This window comes from Perissodus microlepis, chromosome 22 (genome assembly GCF_051167445.1).
Source record: "Perissodus microlepis isolate ML-2025 ecotype Zambia chromosome 22, ASM5116744v1, whole genome shotgun sequence".
Lineage (NCBI taxonomy): Eukaryota > Metazoa > Chordata > Actinopteri > Cichliformes > Cichlidae > Perissodus > Perissodus microlepis.
In genome coordinates, this window is record NC_140481.1 from 22,251,009 (window position 1) to 22,272,868 (window position 21,860).

General features: G+C 41.0%; 1 protein-coding gene across 3 annotated transcripts in view; it reads left to right on the forward strand.

Annotated features, from left to right (window-relative positions):
- Nucleotides 1–21,860, forward strand: part of LOC146363086 (RNA-binding motif, single-stranded-interacting protein 3-like) — a 294,258-nt gene that overhangs the window by 136,778 nt on the left and 135,620 nt on the right. For all 3 annotated transcript variants that reach the window (XM_084919066.1, XM_084919068.1, XM_084919067.1), the window contains exon 5: nt 8,433–8,491. In XM_084919066.1, coding sequence (XP_084775192.1) covers nt 8,433–8,491 — 59 coding nt within the window. The remainder of the gene's footprint in view (nt 1–8,432; nt 8,492–21,860) is intronic.

The window sequence follows — 21,860 nt, forward strand, 5'->3', positions numbered from 1 at the left end:
TCTTGATGCACACTGTCAGTCAACACAAACTACCTGCTTGTTTTTTTGATTTTCCCAGGCTCAGATCTGGATTTGTGCATCTGGTTTTTGGTGCACATTCTTTCTGCTCCAGTATTTTTAACTCTCGGGCTTTGAAGAGTGCATTCAACTGAACAGGGCACTTACCAAAGAGTTAAATTAGAAGTTTAATATGATACTTAAATATATATTTTAATTATGGAGGTTAAATTTACTCCTCTGCAAACACTTGCCAACGACATGCTGAGCAGTATTTAAAACAGTATAGAAGTGGGGCGGCAGGCACTCGCCAACCATTTGGAGAATACATATTTTTCAATACTTCGGTTACGCTTGCATAAAAGTCATAAACAAGGGTAATCAGTAGAGTAGCTCTGTCCACAGCTACCCCCCCCCCCCCCCCCCTTCAAAAAAAGTTTGCTAATTGACCTTTTGTTTCTTTAATTTAAACATCTTGATAGTCAAACCCCTGCCAAGGCAACTCACTCTCTCAGCAGTATTTTCTTGTTAGTATTTTGTTTTCTTTGTTCTAAATAATAATGTTTTAATTATGTGGCTGTAGTTTAAATGAATTTTAATGGATTGTTAATGTGACCCCATTCAACACCCCTACAAAGTTTCATCAGAATTTATTCAAAACTTCTTTGTATAAGATCTTTGCAGACAGAAAGATGATATGCATGCACACACCCAAACGCTGCAAAAAATATAACCTCCTTGGCAGAAGTAACTTGTCTTAACTAAAGTGTTTGATGTCCAGAGGTGGTTGACTGCCTTGCCTTTAGCTTAGCTTACATTTGTGAATCCAAGATTACACTATGATGTGCTACCAGTTCATCACAATCAAGTGTTTTATAACCGTGGAACAACCCTTCAGAATACATCAAGTTATTTTTTGTTTGGCACTCTAAACCACTGTCTTTATACCAAAGTTTTGCACTGGCATACTCAACTACAGTCCTAAATATCTTTTTTTTCCCTTTTTACTAAAAGTGTGTCCCCTTAGCAAAAACTTTCACACTTTACATGCAACTTTAAAATCGCTTATACAATATTTTTTTAAAATTCAAAGAACTTATTCTTTTATTCCTCTTCCTGCCGTTATAAATCAAATCTATGTGAATTACTTTTGCAAAGAACAGCAGGTAGAATTAATAAGTATCAAAGGCTGGTAAATGAATTCCATTTATCCTGAAATATATAATTTTTTGCAAAATTTTGAATTTTATGTCAATTTAATATTAGAAAAAAGGTAGGGGAATGATTATTCATGAGAAAGTTGCACAGCAAGACATAAATGGAATGCTGCTGGATTCAATTCAGCACGCTGATCCAGTCTCATCCAAAATGACACAGAGTAAATTGTGGGAACAATTTTCCCAGTGGAACCTCTACGAGCTGATCTGAATTTTAAAACATTCCTTTATTGAACATCCCTTAATGTGAAAATGAATTGTTTTAAATTTAACTCTGTAACAATGAATTCTGAACATATGCTAAAACTTTTAAATTACCTCCTTTTCCTTTATAAATTACCTCACTGGCGCCCGGAAGCTTCATTTCTGCTTGCAGCTATAATCCATTCTTATTATTGAGGGAGGTGAGTAAGTTTGAATGTTTCTAATCAACTTGTCATCCATTTTAGACTTGCCAGTTCATTAAAAATAAAATCTCATCAGTAACAGAAATGGGCAAAAAAGTTAAATCACAATGGTTGATGACAGCCAGTGACCACAGCGTGTGTGACCACAGCCAACTTCAGCAGATGGGTATGATGACATACGCTGGCCAAACACTTTAGCTCCGTTCTGTTGAAAATGAATGGACTTTATCATTATGTTGTTTTTCGTCCAACAAATTATGAAGCTCTATTACCTTATGATGCCTGATTGTTAGATGTTGTGTACTACTGCCAGTTTGTTATTGCCCAAAGAATGTGACATTTGTAGAAGCAGGAGAAAAAAGCAAAGAAAAGAAAAGAAAAAACACTACAAACAGCCAAATTATCTTCCATTCCAACATCCTTCCTGCATTTAGAGCTGTTAAGGGTTCGGTAGGAAACATTCGCCAGTTTACTGCAAACCCGCCAACAAAACTCTGGGGAATCCCGGCACCTAAAAAAAAAAAAAAATTAATTAAGTGACTCTGCCAAGAAAAAGATTGACTGCTGAAGCCAGAAGAGGAATTATCCAATTTGTTGAAGCTTTTTTGATTTATCGCTTCTCATCCTTGCCAGCGCAGTGTTTTGATGTTTAAATTTTGTGGTCTTTGTTTTTCTGAATGATTTTTTTTGACATTGTTTTCATTTAATAAGCGTATTGAATCAATGTTATAATGTATAGATGGAGAGGGTAAAATGCACATTGTATCTGCTTAAGGCAAAAAAAAGAAGAGTGTTGAAGCGCAACATTGCACTCACTTTGCATTGGTCACGGTTTTCATGCGTTTCCATTTAGTTCAGGGATCATGAGAAGTCACTGATGTCATTTCACTAGTGTTAGGGCTTAACAGCATTATGAGTCATGAGGGGGGTTACCTTTTCCCTTCTCACTGGATCTTTATTATTTGTGTGTCCTGTCTCTAATGTCCAATTCTGAGTGTCTGAATGTTTAAATGAACGATTAGCCGTCTACATGCTCTCTTAATGTTCTTTCTTCTGGAAACTTCTCTTTTCTAAGCTTACAACATCCCTTAGTTTACAATTGACATTCAACTCTTTGCCACATTTTGCAGCATAAACAGGAGGCCTAACCTCTGAGCTGGAGATGTGTGAGCTGTGGGACACTTAAGCTGCTACAAGGGGACGGTCAAGGGCAGATGCTACATAGTGCTTGTATACAGCATGAGAGTTGTAGTGATGGATCCATGCTTTCATGTTCTTTACACCAGCTTCTGACCCTACCACCTGACTGTCCCAGCAGATCAGGGACCAAGAGATCAATTCTGTTGAGCCTAAAAGCATAGAGTTGCTGCCATGTGATTGGCTTATAAGATATTTGCATTATTGAGCAGCTGAGCAAGTGTACCTAACAAAGTGGCCGGTGAGTGTACGTACTATTCTCTCTCGTCTTTTAATGACTCGTGTTCTCGAAGGCTTAAGTGCTCGCATGTGATCTTTGCCCAAGATTTCCCGTTTTCATCTGTCATCTTCTTTATGTTTGGTTCTTTCTTACATCCTGTTTTTCTTTTTTATCTTTGATGTAAGACTATAAAGAAGGCGCGCTTCTTTCCCATCTTTTGTCTCCCATTCTGCCCTCTCTGTGCATCTGCCGCAGTGACACCTGTCTTTTGAATTGCCATCAAAGACTTAACAAAATAAAATGTGCTGTATAAAACTATATGTAATGTTGTTTTTCTCAAATAGGTGTAATTTCACAATACAGTATGTCCATATATTCTTACTGATTACTGGAAAAAGAACAAAATAAGACGGAGAAAACTGCTTTTTTTGTAGTATCCATCCTTCTACTTGTGTTGTGTTATACTTTGCTGTTCAACTTCAAGCAGATGTTCATCAAGCCAAATTCACAGCTGCTAAAATTTACTATGGCGGGACTCATCCTTAAAAATATGGCTGTTCAGTCAGCTGATTGTTGCCTGTTGTTGGAAATTAGTGGAGTTAATGTACTCAAATGCTGCTGTGTGCAACTCACAAGGGTACTAATATGGCATAATCATTACACATATTTAATAAGACAGTGTGCTTTTTAAGGTTAAGGAAACCCTCGGGGTAATATTTACTGCTCAGAGGAAACAGTAAATCTGGATAGTGGGTGTCTCTTGCATCTGGTTTTACATGGGAAGAACCCTCACTGCTCATATTTTTTTCAGCTGGAGTATCTATATTCTAATTAATTGCATAAAGGCCTGCAGAGATGATAAAATACAGTTACTATTCTCCATAGTGTGCCTTTGCACCTGCCCCAAGTCCCTACACAGGTTCTCCAAAGGTGCTGAACAAGCCTAAAAAAAGAGTGTTGCTGCTTTTATACAATTTTCAGCTGATTTTACTCCTTGCTTTTCCAATTTTTTTTTGCTACTTTTCCTTTGTTCTTGATCAAACAGTGCCGCCCAGTATACACAAGTAGTGCATATGTTCAAGTCTTCATATGCATGCACAGATGGGCTATCATATGCCGTTATAGTAGCCTTCATTTGCACAGGAAAAGAAACGCATACTCACAACTCACCAAGCATTGGCATAAAGACCTTCTGGGAGTGCAGATGTGAGGAGGTTGTCCCACATCCAAGTTCAGGTTTCACCTACCTGCTATTCAAGGCAGTGCTGTGTTGTGTAATCGTGCAAACACACAGTCACTTTGTAAAGTGTGTCAAGAGGCAGAGGGCAAGGTCTAAGCACAACACTTGGGTGGTCCATCCACCCGTTCCTTTCCTGTGCTTTTGTACGTACCACACTGACGTGTTGTGGTTCTGGGCAGCTCTCTGCCTGCCCACGTACAGCAAAGAGACACTTCACTTTCTCAGCTCTGATGACGGAAATGGAATACGCCTGGATCCTTTCATCCAGCAAGAGCGAGAAGAAAGAAAGAAATGCCGTTCTGGGATGTCTCATGCACATGCAGCTGCCCTCTAAAAAAAATGTAGCTCAGCTTCAATTTTATCACATTTCCAGTGCCTAGACAGCTGTCAAACGAATGACATGTTTTACATCAACCACAATTTGTACATTTTCATCAGCCTAAAATAGCTCGTAAAGCCTTTGTTTTATAGGCAGTTTTATTTCTGGTGTCTCTTTTTCTTGGGGTTGATCCGATGTTGCATCAGAATGATTGCCATTGTATTTCTATTAGGAAGAAGGAGGGCAAAGAGAGACAAAAGGAGAGAAATAAGGATACAGTACAGGAAAGAGAAATGGTAGATGGTAGAGAGACATTAAGACAGAAAGAGAACAAGTAAGAGAAGAAGATTTGTAAGGAGGGGGGGAGGGCCGAAGGCCAGCAGAGTCAGAGATAAGAGGCTGGAAGAGTGATTGAAATAGGATTAGTGGAGACAGGCTCTGCATCCCGGCCGCAGCATCACAGTGTTAAACCTGCGCCTCACAGGGACTGCCTCTGTCACATCAAAGCCTCCCCAGGCTTGCCTGGCAGAGAGGCGAAGGAGCCTCCAGCAGGGTCATCCACAGCCCCACACACACACACACGAGACACATATATGACCATACTGATCACATTCTTCATCCATTTCCAATATGTTTCCATTATGGGCCTGAAGCTTGCTCCTTCCTTCTTGCCTTTTCATCTCCCTGCAGTATCTTTGTGGCGTGTATTTGGACCACGGATAGGATCCATTGATGAGCCATCTTTAACATTTAATGAGGCAAGCAGTGATGAGTTGGCATTGGAAAGCTACTGTCTCCTGCTTCCCCAGAGTCCAAACAAAGTTTTAATGAGAACTTTCCCCCAATTTGTGCCAAAAGCACAGAGCTTTTTAACTGCTTCCCAGACTGAAAGCATACAAAAATGTTCACGCAAGTACCGAAGGAGGGCAGACACCTAAGTGCACATAAACAAATAACAATCCCTTTCATATACTGTAGTGTTTGGCGGTAAATCAGCACAAAATCAGTACTATGACGTAAGAATGAATATAATCACTGGTAAGGCTGGGCGAGTAATAGGCTCTCAGTGACTAGCCGAGTCCATCACCAGTTTTTTATTTTGGGGGGTTTAAGTTTTGCTCCTTTAGTGTTTAATTCAGTCAAAAGAAAATCACCTGTAAAATAGTAGAAACAGCAATAGGACCTGGCAGCTGGCGTTAGACACGTTCTTATTCCGCTGAAATATTCCTTTCGCAAAGGGCAGTGACTAAATTACAGTTAAGATGTCTTTAGTGACTAGTTACGATTTAATATTAACTAAAGCTGTAAAGAAAACCAATAATTCATATTTGAGAACTAGACTAAAGCTCTCCATGTAGTTTCACATCCTTATTATTTCGGCACGTGTTCCTCCGCCTTCAGCAGGTGCTAAACTGACTGAGGGTAGCTGGGAAATTTTGACACATTGCCTCAACTGATTATGTGGTTATTGACATGATGCGTCTTGAATGCTTATTTAATGTTCTAGTTTAGTTAAAAGTTAGGCTTTTTTAATTTTGAAGATGTTTGCTGTCGTTAAACGATTCAAATGACTTGAAATGTATTAGTAGGACACAAAGGTAATTCCCACCTACTTCCTTTATCAATACTTAATAATCAAATCTAAATTTGTATCTTTAATGTGCTACAAAATTACTTACAGCATGATATCAGCTTTGTAGCTCAGCGAATGCTGAAGGCACTTGCCCCAGCTCTCCACATTCACTAATCAAGTGAAAACTCCTTGTTCCATGTTCATCTTGTGTGCTTATGCTTGAGAGTGTCTCGGTATGATCAAACGCTGCACCTTAGTCCCACTCTGCTGCAGTAGATTATGAATCCCTATGGCTAAAATGGCCTGTTTATCTGCTGAAGAGAGACAATCCACTGATTGGTGAGTGCTGTCGCTCTGTGTGTTTGTATGTGTGTATGTGTGTGCGGGTGTACTCGTGTGGTATCTGTATTAGTGTGTGCGAGCTGGTAGTTTTCCTCTCGGAGCTCATCAGTTCATATCCACCACCCATCCCACCGCAGCATGCAATAAATAGAGTCTCCGCCACTCGTTGAGAAATGGCACAATTATCCCCTGCTGGTGAAATATGGGCCGGGATGCACCACTGCTTCTTTCCTACAGAATATGTGTGAGTGTATGTACGTGTGTGTGCCCAGATGCAAGTGTGTGTGCACAGATGCAGCGAAGAGGGTGGCTGTTTTTTGTCCTTTGTTGTAGTCTTTGCGATGTGCTTTTGACATACAGGGAATTGTTCTCACTTACATATCAGCACGCATGCATGCATGTAGTATATCTCCACATGTACATTAGTGCACACAGTGTACTTAGAGAGCAGCTCACAGTGCAGCATATTGCAGTTTTAGCTGAGACAAGCAGATAGAAGATCTTGCTGTCTGTCAGTCAGGAAGGTCAGTCAAAAAATTCCTTGCAAGCCACTTTGCATATATACCCGTGGAATAAAGAAATACAATATATTTTTGCTTTTGCGTGGAGCTGCATCATTGTCATGTAAGCTTATAAGCATACCGTAGGTGTCTTTATGCAGTCCTGCTCCTTTGGCAATTTCAACTTTTGTATTGGATTTTCACAGGTCCAAATAGGCTCCAGCATCATACACGTTTTATATTTTTTATGAATAAGTTATATCACAAATTCCAGTTGCAGAATCTGCCAGAATACGGGGAGTCTAGAATTTATTCACTCATTTACAAACATAGCAGTAAAATTTGGGTATTTTCTTGGGTTCTTTCTTTCTGAAAGGGAGATCTGAGACGATAGATACACCAAAAGACCCGAATTGTTATGACAATTGCTGCCGATTGTGTTGTTTGCACTTGTTTAGAAGCTCAAGGTGCCCCTGAATTAGCTAGACCCAAGAATCTGGACATTATTTTAATATTAAATGTTCTTTTATTAGCTAATTTTAAGTTAAATGAAACATTACATTATCAGAGACCTTTTCTGTCTTCACTGTCTTCATTATGAAAGGATACATTTTGGGCTCTAGCAATTAAGTAAATTTTTATTACTTGTGGCAATTGTGTTTATTTCTTATTTTTTATTAACCAACTCAAAACATGACCTTTAAATCATTTAACACCACTTTCAATTTGGCATTTAGTACCCCCCACCCCCCACCCCCTTTCCTGCAGTGGAGTATTTCCCTACAATTTTTTTTTTATTGTAACGTATTCGGTAGAGCTGCTCTGAGGGGCCCAGTGGTGTATGTTCATTCACTCTGAAGCCAGAGTCAACAGACAGTTAGCTTAACATAAAGAACAGAAGCAGGAGGGGCTACTGCACTGTACTGCCTTTGTCTGAAGGTTACATCATATCGCCCTACCAGCTCCTCTAAAGCTCATTAAGACGTATCATTATTCCTTTGAGTCACCTTTGATTTAAATGTGTTCGCTTTATAGTTTTTAGATTTCAAATAAATTCATTAGCAACACATGAATTTTACTTTACACCAAAAGAGCAACCTTTAGGACCGTTTATTGCACTTGCATGCTTTTAGACCTTTTATAATGTTCAGTGACTCTCTGAAATGCCAAAGGGCTGCCCATTCATTCCAAGTCAGCCATACACATAATTTTATTAACCTCAAGTGATTTCTCTTCCCAGTGGCTTTTGACATTTCTGTGACTTTGCAAATTGCTCGTTGTAACTAAATGGCAAAGTATAGAAAATAAGGCAAATATATTAACCACAGGTTGGTAATCCAAATGAACTGTCCCACCAGGCGAAGGTCCTGTGGGTTATTACGAGTGTAAAACGCTAAATTTGATTTCTCTGTCTTTACAGGTATGGGAAAATAGTGTCAACCAAGGCCATTCTGGATAAGAACACTAACCAGTGCAAAGGTAAGTGTCTAGTTTTTGTGCCTTGTTTAAGTGCATTGACTATCACTCTGTGGGTGTCCTGTCACAGGAGCCACAGTCCAAACCTTTTTGTAAATTTCGGACATCGGCCGAGAAAGGTGCACACGGTAAATCAGTGATCTGGTGAGAAAAAGGATCTAGGTAAACATCTCTTGGAGGCGCTGGCCTGCTTCAGAGGATGATTAGGAAGGGAGCCACACTCTTAGCCTTTCCCTATCTCTTCCTCGATTTCCTGCTTTGTCGTACGGATGACAATCATTTGGAAAGGGTGTTTCCATTAGTATCCGCGCAGTAATGCACATGAAATAATGACATTACTGGCTCATTTGAAATTGTTTCTGGGGCACACATACTACACACAATTACATGCTTGAACATATGCAGCCAATTAGACGGCTAACAAGCAAGCAAAGATTAGATAAACTTCAGTTATTATCTTTGTCAAACTCATCTTCTTAGAACCTTGGTCAGCTGCCTTACAAGGCTGAAAATACTTTTTGAGGAATCAATTTTTTAATGATGAAGACCAGTGAAGTCTTAAGTGAAGAAATTGTGAAAGAGAAGAGAATATAGAGGGATGAGGGAGGGGAAAGGAAAAAAAAAAAGATTAGTGTGCTACTTGCCCCGAGGTGTCTGGCAGCACTGTTTAAGAGCTATTGAAGTTCCATCAATACTTTTAATTGCTTTTTGTGGTTTCCCGGGCTCTGAAGTGTGGCCTTTCAAGGTGAAGCTGCCTTCTTAACCCTGCTACACACATGAGTATATCCTGCTGGGCATGCTCTGGGTCAAAATGTTGAGGAAAAGAACCTTTGCCTTTTAGAGGATAGGGAAAAAAAGGCTGATTATCTTGGCAGGTCCTTTTTGTGAGTTCGCCTGGCCATTAAAGACAACACTTGGATGCCTGTTAGTAGCAAGGATATATCTACAGGTCACAGGACACAGAACAGAGTGGATTAGAGGGGACAGTGAGAGGTATAAAAAGAGGTGAGACAAACATCTTTGAATCTTCCTGGGTTGCGAATAAAAGAAATTAGATGTTTAGTGTTGTCCGTGTCCGGCTGACCTGAGTTATGTACAACACTAAAAAAATAAAAATGAAAAATCATCCCAGCTTAGGACTGTGTTTTGTGGGAGACAGCATTTCCCATAACTCACCTTCCTGGAATGCAGGACTGCTGAGATGCCAAAAAGCAAATATAAGCAGACTTATTTTACGAGTGGAAAGGATGGTCCTGGTCTACACCCAGTCACAGAGAGGTAGATGGATACAGAAAAGTGGTGACGAAGAAGAGTTTGAGGACGAAGGGCTTAGTAACCTTGAAGAGAAATTTACAGTTCTTTAGTGTTTGAAAGGCAAATTGAGGTGAGGCAAAGCTGCACAAAAACAGGATTTTTGCCGTTTTTTTCTTCCCATTTCTGCCTGGGCATCTCTCCCAGTAACTGTTGTATTCAGTTTTATATATATATCTATGTCAAATTACAACGTGCATGATCTTAGTGCACGTGAACACCAAGACCTTATAACGTTGTAGAGAGGATAAAAGATACGTCTGTTATAGTATTAAAAGTGGTACTTTTTAAATACATAGATATTTATAATTACAAATGTATTTTTTAAAATATAATTTATTTTATTACATATTTATTTATTGATACTGTCATTTACTTATTTCTTTTATGTGCAATGGAAAATCTAAACCCATAAGATGCCCTGCTGGCAACCTGTTGACGGTGCACCTCACCTGTGACAGCTCTAACCTCTCCATAACCCTGACTTGGACAAGCGTTTAAGAAAATGGGATGGGATAGAATGGCAAAATGCATAACTATTTTTATTTTTATTTTTTGGAGTGCAGCAGTTCTCTTTGATTTTCTTTGGTCAAATACTTGGCGATGGTAGGAACAAGCATCTCCCGAAAGGTGAGCAGCTATCAAAGCGCAAGCGATCCAGGCAGGTGCACTGAAGCCCGATGGGCTGGCGTCCGCTCCTCGTAACAAATCGAAATCGGCAGACAGCCCCGATCTGGTCACGGCTTGTTTCCATTCATCTGACCCCCTGTATCTGACACTTGTTTAAATGTCAGGATGGTGGCTTACCTTCACTGTGCTACCATCACGCAGCTGTCTCTCTCTCTCTCCCTCCTGTCTGTTCTCCTTCTCCATCTCCTCTTCCCTCTTTTGTGTTATCTGTCTTTAGCTCAGCTCAGTGAGTGCACTGCCAAAACCATGTGAAAAATTGGCTAGAGAAGAGGTCAGTCATCTCTGAGAGAGTGCTATTAAGAGAGAATCAGCCATTGGAAAACCAAGGTAGTAACAGACCTTGTACTTGCTGACTAACGTTTGGGTGTTTATATTTTGTCAAAGAGTAAAATGTTCTTCATAACAGTCTAAAATAATTTTGCTTTTGTATATACTGTACAAAGCATTGCAGAGACTAATGACTAATTTATCAGTTAATTAACAAAGACTTTAGATTAGTTACCAATGGATTGTTTACACTGATAAAAAAAAATGGCTCAAACGGCAGCGTTACTTGCTCATATGGCAAAAAACTTTAAAGCGACTCAACCTTTTGAGAGCTCAGTGCTGTATGTCAAGCTGCCAACTGTAGGCACAAATATGTAATTTCTAAAAATTAAACTATGAACCAGTAAAGATGATGATGGTGACGTAGATGATAGTGACTTGTGTGGGGGGGCGACTGTGGTTCAGGGGGTTGGGATGTTCATCTTGTAACTAGAAAGTTGCCGGTTCCAGCTCTATCTGTCTTGGTCGCTGTGTCCTTGGGCAAGACACTTCACCTACCTCCTATTGGTGTTGGCCAGAGGGGCAGATGGCGCGATATGGCAGCCTCGCTTCTGTCAGTCTGCCCCAGGGCAGCTGTAGCTACAACTGTAGCTGCCTCCACCAGTGTGTGAATGTGAGAGTGAATGAATAGTGGAATTGTAAAGCGCTTTGAGGGTCTCGAAAAGCACTATATAAATGCAATCCATCATTATTATTATTATTATTATTGTGTGTCCAGCACATCGACAGATGTTTGAATGGATTGAGATCTGGGAAGCTTGGAGGCTAAGTTAGTGCCTTAAGCCTGTTATTGTGCTCCTCAAACCATTCCTAAATTGTTTTTGCGTTATGGCGGGGTCCATGATCCTGCTGAAAGAGGCCACAGCCATTGGAGAATACCATTCCCATGAAAGGGTGTACATGCTCTGGAGCAGTGTTTCCCAACCTTTTAGCCACGGCACATATTTCACGTTAGAAAAATCACCACCAAACACAAAATGTCACAAAAAACATATAAATAATTTTCCCCCGCGTACCAGGCACAGTGGAACTGATTTGGTTTGTTCCCAGTATAGCTTTTTTGCTTCCTTCTGACCACTACTCACACTCATTCCGACCCTTCATCTGGGTCGGAATTTCTCCAGGACCCAGGTCAGATTGACTACTTTTTCTTTCAAATATTTATTTATTGCTATTATGCACTGCATTGTCTCACTCACAGCATGACAATAATGTAATTTCTTCTTGGTCTTCTTCTGTTACTGGCAGTTGGCAACCCATTTAATCAGAGCAGGTAGTTGTACTGCCCTCTAGTGGAAGAGAATATAATTGTTCTGCCCGTTACTCACGCTCTTCGCTAACCAGGTGGAACCAGATAGTCTTCCACAGCACACCTGATCATTTCTCACGGCACAGTGGTTGGGAAACACTGCTCTAGAACAATGCTTAGGGAGGTGGCATATGTCAAAGTAATATCCATATGGTTGGCAGAACCCAAGGTCTGCCAGTAGAACATTGCCCAAGCCATTACACTGCCCCCACTGACTTGCCTTCTTCCCATAGTGCACTCTGGTGCCAGGTGTATCCTAGGTATGCGACGCACCCTGACGTAACTAGCATCACGATTTGTCCCTTGTGAAGTGCGCTTAAATCTTTATGCTTTCCCGTTCTTCCTGCTTCTAACACATCAACTCTGAGGACAAAATGTTCACTTGCTCCCTAATATATCCCACCCACTAACAGGTACCGCAATGAAGAAATAATCAGGGTTATTCACTTCACTTGTCAGTGGTCATAATGTTATGCCTGATCGGTGTACACTGATGACAGGGAAAAGTTTGGTGGGTGAGCTGCTAATGACGCACGGATTTATTCACAAACCTCTGTAATGACAAGCTCAAATAAGCAGGTCACAAGCAAGTAGCCTCAATAAGAATACTAGTGATCTCTTAACAACACAGACACAGTGCTTCCCTTTAATACCCCTCAGGAAAAGTGGTTTTGGGCATTCAGTTTTTCTCTTATCAAGCAGCACATACTTGGAATACAGCACCCACAGAATTAAGGAACATGATGTTCTGTACTTTTTTCTTTAAATCTAAGTGCTTATTGGACAATCAAGCAAGTTGTGATGATTTGCTTGCATGATGAGCTTTCCCTGAATCTATTCATAATACCTAAATGTACATTCTAGCTTTGTTTGATAATTCTTTAAGAAATGACTGTTCCACCCTATAAAAAAGAGTGATTTTGAGCTTAAGACAAAAGCTAGGTAGTTGATATGTGAGATGGAGTGCTGAGTGTGGGAGTGGAGGCTGTCTGTTGTGGTAATGCAGAAAAACAGAGATGATGCTTTGTGTGCTTACAGGTCAGGTGTTTGGGAAGTGTGTAGTTACCGTGCATAGAAAAACGAAGCACCACGGGCTCCTAACTAATGTGCACATATGCCTTGTTTCTCCACAACCGTACATCTGTATATACATTTGCCCTCAGTAAATGAGTGTGCACTGTAAAGTACTGCAAAGCCTTGTTTGAAGTACCCCATCATAAAAACTACACTCCAAGACCATGTAATATACCTCTCCCACGCACTCAAACACAAAGGGCACACTCACACACACACCGAAAGACTAATGGTACCCCCGCACTCACTCCCCATCCATTTGCCTGAGGTGTGTTCGACTCTTGCAGCAGCAGTGGCTGCGCAATAGATCTATCAGTCCTCTTCCTAACTTCACAGCATGTGTGCCTGCGTGTCTGCCTGTTCTGGCTGCTCTCCTCCACCACCTCACCACGCAGGCCTTTCAATGAGCCTCTCTATCTTCCCAGCGCTGACTCACTGCCTCCCTTGCTCGGTGAGACACTCACACACACACACACACACCTGTACTCTTACAAGGGTGCACAACAGTTGCATGTAAGCCGTGCGTTCCGATAAATGCACGCACATGCTTTGGATGTAGCCCAGTTCAGAGAGGAACAGGAAGTTGTGAAAGGGCTTTAGGGTTGTCAAGAGCTGCAGGTAAGAGGAGGCATTCAGCTTTTCATCTCTCTCTCTCTCTCTCTTGTTCTCATGCACCTCCGCACTCTCACTCTGCTTCTCCTTCTCTCTTCATCTCTGTTTTTCTCTCCCCCTCTCATACTCCATCTATATATCTGTCTCTGCACTTTCACATAAACTGTAGAAATACAGCAGAGATTTGGGCTTTACATCACAGATGGAGTGGGGGATTGAGAATGGCAGAGGGAGAGAGAGAAAGGAATAGATTGCGAGAACCCAAAACCGCTCATTTGCCATCCATGCCCACAAGGGCCTCTTAAAAGGCAGCGGCGGCATTTGAAATAAAGCAGGGCTGACCGAATGGAGACATTTTATTTTTCCTGCCAGAGCCCGGAGGCAGAGGAAATGACCTCAGCCCTTTAAAGGACCTCCGTTTCCTCCTCCGCTTCTGGGAGATAAGACTGTGCTGAGATTCACCGGCCCGACTGGCGCGCTGCTGCGACGGCCCACCGCACTGAATTGTGGGAGATAGATGAGATGAGATAGTCTCTTGTGGCTGTGTGTTCGGCAGTTTGTTGTTGTACATTTCTTTGCCCCATAACTTGCCATCCATTTTACATGAGGATGCTAAAAACTCACAAGGGCATTACATGAACTGACATCTTGAAAGAATTACTGTCGCCTTTACTCTATTATGTGGGTGAGCTGTTGTAAAACATGCTAACCTCTTATTTTATCCCTGCAAAGTTAAATCATGTTTGAAGTCTCCAAGCATTTGATTTAAAGCTTAAAGAAGTAAGTACAGTATGTTTGACTGAAACCCTAATTAGTGTGTATTGGAAGCAGAATGTCTTCCCTGCTTTTTGAATGCTCAACTTGATCAATTTCGTCTGGCTGCTCAGCATGTGCAGCCTCGGTTTGGTGCAATTTAAAAGCCTGTCAGGAACTTGACCATTACGTTCTGAAGCATCTAGTGCCCTTACCACAACGACAACCTAATGGAGAAATACAGGCAACGTTGCATTCTATAAAAACAGATTTATTGCTGCATCAGTGCCTAAGTAGAGTATTGCATGACTCCCAGCATAAGGGCTATTGATGAATGAGGTGACGCTGATCAAAAAAGGCCTGTTTTTCATTGTCATGTGCATGTGTATTGTTGCTGGCGGTGGGGGTGGGGGAGAGACCAGAGTGCTTTCTGAATCCGTTATTGGTTTCTCATTAGAGGGCCAAGATATAAACATTTGTCTATGTTCTGCACTGTGCTGGCGCAATTAAGGATTCTCTTTGCCGCCCCTTCTGCCCTTTGAAAGTGAATTATGTGCAGATGAGAATCTTGACTGAAGTGTGGCCAACAGCAGACCTTTTCCAAATGCCTCTGCTCGCTCAAAGCCATTCCAGAAAGACGCGATATCAGCCGAAGGAGAAAGCGAGAGAAAGCGTGTGCTGTTCCCTGCTTGCATTGCGTATTAATGACTCTAATTAGCAATAGCTGAGAGATAATCACATCGATCTGGACAGATTCAGCATGCAGAACGTCACTGGATAACATCTGCAGGCTTTGTTAACACCCCCTATAGCACATACACATAAATCTTTTTCTCTTTTTAACCCCCCGCCCCACCATTTCCCAATCACTCTGCATTCCACTACATTCCAAGTTGGCAGTTTACCAAGAGGCTGTCTGATTGGCCAAGATTGTCATAAATACAGTCGGGCCAAAGCCATCGCATTCCTTGAGCTCTGACCTTTTGTATCCCTTCCATTTCCTGTGTTGCTTTTGTATGCAGTGTGGTCGTCTCCTGTTTATGCGATTGCATTTTTAATTCTTGTGAGTGTACAGTCGAGGTCATGGTGAGGTGATAACCAAGAGCCAAGGTTTCCCAAGATGCTTTTTTTAGACACAGATCTGTTGCAAAATTTGGGAAATTTTTTCATTTCTAATTTGTTGTTGTTGACTGTCTCTCCTCTGGATCTAAACAAAGAGAAACATCTAGTATTAATTGAAGTGGCAGACTCTTAGGAATCTCCGTTCCAGGTTTTCTTTTCTCATCATTGTCTCAATCCATTTTTACATCACACACATGCCTGAATTCCTTTCCTTGTCGTGTTTGTTGACAAATGCCTCAGCAGACCCTGTGAAAGTTGAGGAGGCGTACTTCCAGTCATCTCTTATCCTGGACCTAACCCACGGATGGCAGGGGAACCACTATGTGAGATACGGCCTTGCACTGACCTGCCAAAGCCCTGGCCCCTTGCACATCCCCTGACTAATGATCATGCCCTTGATTAGTTAAGGAAGGCATAAATCATAACTGCAATGCAGAGGAAAGTTAGCTGGGGGCGGCCAGGCCGTTCCTCATGAATGACTAACAGATGCAGGACAAAAGAAATGGGCTGCATAGTTGTTCGGAGGAATGGGACAATCTGTCTTTGTCCAGATTTTAATGTTTGTCTCTACCTGGAGATTTTCCCCATGTTCCTAGGGCACTTGCTTTTCATTGATCCGGCTTTGTTCAAATATTAGCCTGCCTTGCTGGTGGTGCTTTCAAGCCCTAGTACCTGACGTGATTACATTGCTTATTACAGACTGCTGCTCAAATGGGGATAATATGGTGCCGCAGAAGATGGTACCCCATGTGAATATTAAGGTTAGTAATATCCAGGTATAGTCAGAAAGGAGGGAGAGCAGGTATTTTAAGATGCTCACTATGTGAAGTGAACCTGTGAAGGAAGGACTGCACCTGTTCTTTGTGTAAAATTGTGATTATGCTCCTTGTGTTTTCACATCAGCGTGTGCCGTAATGAGTAACTATTCAAGGCTGTTTGCCGTTCTAACTCTTAAGTGTGCGAATGTGCATCTCCAAGTGTGGGCATACTTCTATGGTAGAGTTTTAGATATGTTAACATGTGTGGCTGTGCTACACACATGCATTTCCTTTCTGGCAGTTACCGGTTTCTTTGTGTGTGTGTGTGTGTGTGTGTGTGTGTGTGTGTGTGTGTGTGTGTGTGTCCTTGTGCACTCGTAGGTGTTCATTCTTAGTGTTGGCATTAGTGCTTTGCAAATGTGAGTGTGTGTTCTTTCAGATATCTGTGTGTGGGTTCTGTATAACCACTCAGTTTTTTGCTACAGGTCTCATTTTAACAACCTCTTGACAAGTAATTAACACCCTTCAGGCCTCAAACCTTTCTCAAGTGCTCTTCACATGTTGCACCAAACACATCAGGGTTTTGCTATTAAGCTAGCAAGCTAATGATGCTACCAGAAGAGGGATGCGCCTCTGCTTTCTGTGGGTTATTTTTTTATTTCTTCCACTCAGTGTTCGTCTACTTTAAATCCTTGATAGCTGCAATGAATGTATGAATAATTTAGTTTTGAATGTCTCTTAAACTTCATGGAAATAATCTTGTGCCTTCAGATAACTGGGATTTAATGCTATAAGCTAGGTCCTCTTTTTGTCCCGATACCGTTTCTTTTTTATGCAATGTAAATGTAGAACTACAAATTCATACGACATATTTTAAGTAGTTGCTTCTTATCCTGAATTTAGCTCGAAAATGCAGTAGAAGCCATATGGTGGTGTGCTAGAGCTAATGAGTGTGAATAGATATGAATTAATTAAGGACTAAAAGAGAGAGAGCAGAAAATGAAAAATGATGAACAGAAAAATGAAGATGTAAGAAATACTGAGCTAGAGAGGAAGGATTATTGTGAACCCACACGTTGTTTAGATACTTGACCTGAGAAAAAGTTCATCTATATTAAACTGTAATGTACCTTATGTCCCTGAATCAGTATGACCAGAACAGTTTGTGAGTAATACTTGTTCTTTGGCACTTACTATACTTTCTAAAGAATTGCATCAAAGGAGAAGGTGTGTTAATAACATCAAGATTGCTTTAATGGTCGTCCTTTTGCAAATATTTCCATGGAAATATAATATACAAGGCAAAAATAGATTTTTTACAATTCTAACGGGGCTGAAAGTCTGCCTATTAACTTTTATTCTTCAGCACAGTCTGAACTTTCTTAGGCAAGCTTTCTTGTCTTTTTAAAAAAGTATTCAGGAATAGTTCACTAGGTTTCTTGAAGGATGATCTCTTTGGATGTTAGTTGTCTTTAGTTCTTTTCCCACACTGCTCCAATAATGTTGAGGTCTTGGCTCCTGCAAGGCTAATCCATGACTGATCATATTCCATTGTGTTTTTTTTCTAGACATGTATGGTTGTACTGCATTGGCGGTGTGTTTGGGATCATTATTGTGCTGAAAAAGTAGGCCAATCAGATCCTTTCCGGGTAGTATTGCATGATGTGTTAAAATCTGCGTTCATCAATTTTGAAAAGACCCCCAACACTACTAGCTGAACTGCAGCCTAAACCATGACAGCGCCATCACCGTGGTTTATAGATGGCTAAAAACACTCACTATTATACCTCTTTCCTGGCCTACTTAGCTGAATTAAATATTTCAAATTTGGATTCATCACTCCACGAGATTTGTTGCCACTGATTTTCAGTCCAGTTGTTGTGTTATTTGGCATACTTTAGCCTTTACACACTGAGGTTTCAGAGAACAGCAGATGAATCAGCCCAGATGTATCTCCAATGTCCTGCGTCAGGTTTTAGCTGGATTTTTTTCCTGTTTTTGGGACATACAAGAAACAGGAACATTACAAGAACAGAACTGCTTTCATGTCAATGGGACATACATCGTTTTTTTAAGCTGCCACTTCTTTTGAAACACTGCACATCATGCTGATATATACAAATATAAGTTTTCAGCTAATATTCCTTTGGGAATCATCTCAGTGGTTTAAAAAAAATACTATTTTTTGGCATTTTTTAGAGATTGAAGTAAAGAAATGGCAACTAATCGAGTGTTTTGTGACAGGCTACTAATAACAGCCTGGTTAAAGATATAATTTAAAATTGGTTCTTTGCCAAAAATAATTTCACTGCAAATTCTATGGAGAAAAAAGGTGAAAAAGGGGGGAATAAAAAGAAACAAATGTCTGGCTCTTGGGATCAAACTACAAAGAAATAAGGGGTGGCTTAAGACACAGTCCTGTACTTGGATATACTGTTGGATTATTTTATTTATTTATTTACAGCTCATGTCCAGTTTGTCTTCTGCACAATGAGCTGCCACTGCCCCCCCTCTTGGCCGTAAGCCCTGGCAATCTGCCCTCTGCAGATCCCGGCTCCCACTCTCTGACAAGGACGGTCCTACACCTGTGAGAGAAGACGACAAGAAATACAATACAACCAATAGGCTCGCTGCTTCAGCCCGAGACGAATGCCTTAGCTATAAATCCATGTTGCAGGGTTGATAAGTTAATTGCCTGTACTGCTATCTCGTCGCCAGCGTCTAATATAAAAGAGCCCAGTGTGAGAGTTATTTTACAACAAATTGGTATTGTCTCTAAGTACAAGGCCAGTAGGACAGTGAATCTGGACAAGAAAATGAGGAAAATTTACTTTGAGTGGCTCCAGGACCTGCTCTCTGCGTCTGTGTATTAAAAATCTTAAATAACTTTTTGCACACCGAGTTTTGAGTTGTTTTGATGTTTGCAGATAGTATAAACAGCTGTTTGTTTTCAGGCTGTCAGGTGTATACGAGGGTGTAGGATTGCGGAGAAAGTGTTTGCTTATGACTTGTCACGTCGATGCAGCGTTAATGCACAGACAGTTGTGATGTGGTCAGAAGTACAGAGTGCTGAAAAAAAATATGCATTGCAGATGTTTCTCTGCGGGATCTTTAAACATCGAGATAGATTTATGATCCTCCCCTGTTGACTTACTCACCCACACATACACACAAACACACACAAAAACAAGAAAGTTAGAGGTCGCACGCAAGCACTCGTAAACGCCCATTCAACAAACACACAGGCAGAGACGCACACTTTTACGCACACACATACACCACCACATGGTTTAGTGGAGGGTAGCCGCAAAATTTATCATCAGTCAGCTGCTGGTGGTGCAGGATAAATGGAGGAGGACACAGGAATGTAACCCCAGTGAGGATGCTCTCCTCCGGGTTTGGAGTGTGACCAAGGCGGTCTTGGCTTGGCCACAGTTAGTCACGGATGCCAACTCGCTTTTTGAAACCGCCGTTTTCTCCCTTAATGTTTGCACAGCTCGCCGCAGTCTCCCAAAGCCATCACCCACCCTCCCTGCAGGGCAAAAGTGCTGGTTAAACCCTTGAATGGACAAAAGAGATCCATACTTGTAAAGCCAATGCCAAATTTCAAAAGAGTAGTTTTATTTATGTCTACTGCATCCCAAGAAAAAGCACCAAATGTCAGACTCAAGAACAAACAGCAGAAACTTGCATGCTAAAACAAAACAGATCAATATAACGACATCAATTCAGGGTCTTGAAATTTCTGATAGACCTTATTTTTTTAGTTCTTATTTTTCCTGTTAAGACACACATAAGTAATTACCATTCTCAAAATGTAAAAACAAACCCAAAACATCATTTTGATTCAACAGGAGACGGATTAACTGAGTAATAATGTGAGCACTGTACAAAACTCTATATGCAGCAAAATCACAAAAAGTGTTTGTACAGTCGTATTGCTGCAGGTAGAGTGAGGCTGAAATCATACGGCAATGAATCCATTAATCACAGGACTCATATTAGAGCATTGTTATGCATGTTTGTCCATTGAGTGGCCTATCTATTTCCTCCATTAACCATAATTACTTTAATACATGCAAAGCTGGAATTATACACATACATGCAACTACAATGATTAATCATCCACATGCAACAGCAGCAGCTTTAGAAGTCATCTTGATGACTCACAGCGACGTAAACAATTACGCTGTTTCCCCCTGCACACCATTGTAATGCCCCGTGACTTGTCGTCGATTCATTATTCATACTTAGGGCATTATTATTCCATTGTACGCTGTGCAAAATGGGATCATTAGCACTGAATATGAGAATGTGAAAAATGGATATATTGGGGAAAATTGTGGTGGATATTGTAGGTAGAAAACCCTAAACAATCCTGACTATTAGCAGATAAAGAATAGTAATTTTCCCCAAAGTAATTAGGATTAGCATAATATGACAGTGAATGCATGAATGATGCATACTTGATTGATATGTCGATGCAAGCACTGTAATGAGTCCCTTATCTCCACTCTCCAATGTAGGCTTTTATGCAGAGCGTAGCCCACGGTGGCATCTACTGTAGTTCTACACCTCCTTAAGGGGACTGTATTAAGGAGCGCCCTGCGTCACGCACACATTCATACAAAAGCAGTCACTGAGCAGTGCTAGCGTCTATCATGTAGTAACTGATTGAGGATGGTCCTTTTATCTTGACAGGCTCCCACTTAGAGCCAGACCAGGAAATATGATATGGCAGCTCATGTTCTCAGAGAGACTGTGTGTGTGTGTGCGCGCACGTGTGTGGGGAGGAGGGTGCCATGCTCCGAGTGTGCAAGTGTGGATATATGTGTCCTTCAGCAGCACTTTGCGTCAATCTGCATATTAGCGTGCAGCTGCACAGCATTATCAACAACCTCACATGTCGTCAGTCACTTTGAGCTGCTTTTAAGTGACAGCTATCGATTGGAGGTTTGCGTTTGTGCAGAAGCATCAAAGCAGCACCTTGCCCTCTGCATCCCACTTGAGATTGTAACTCTAGAGTACCCGCGCCGAATGCAGCACCAGTACAGCATGTACTTGGCTTCGGAAACTCATTCTTCAAGCAACATCTGCGTGCATCTGTGTGTAGGTGGGTGTGTGTTTGTGTTCTCTAAGTGTGTGGAATGTGATGTCTTAAATTGAGCGCCACATTGTGTCTTGACCCTGCAGCTTTCTCACAACTTAATGGAGTTTTTCTCCTGTTCAGTGACTCACCGAGGATCTGTGTATTGAGTAATTGTGTGCATACTTTACAGTGTACAAGTACACTGTATGAGTAAACAAACAAGTACATACAGAGCGAGTCTTTGAGGATCATTTTATTGAAATTACAGGAAGAGAACTGCTTTCATGTCTAATAGTATTAAATAAAGCTGATACTTATATTTAATGT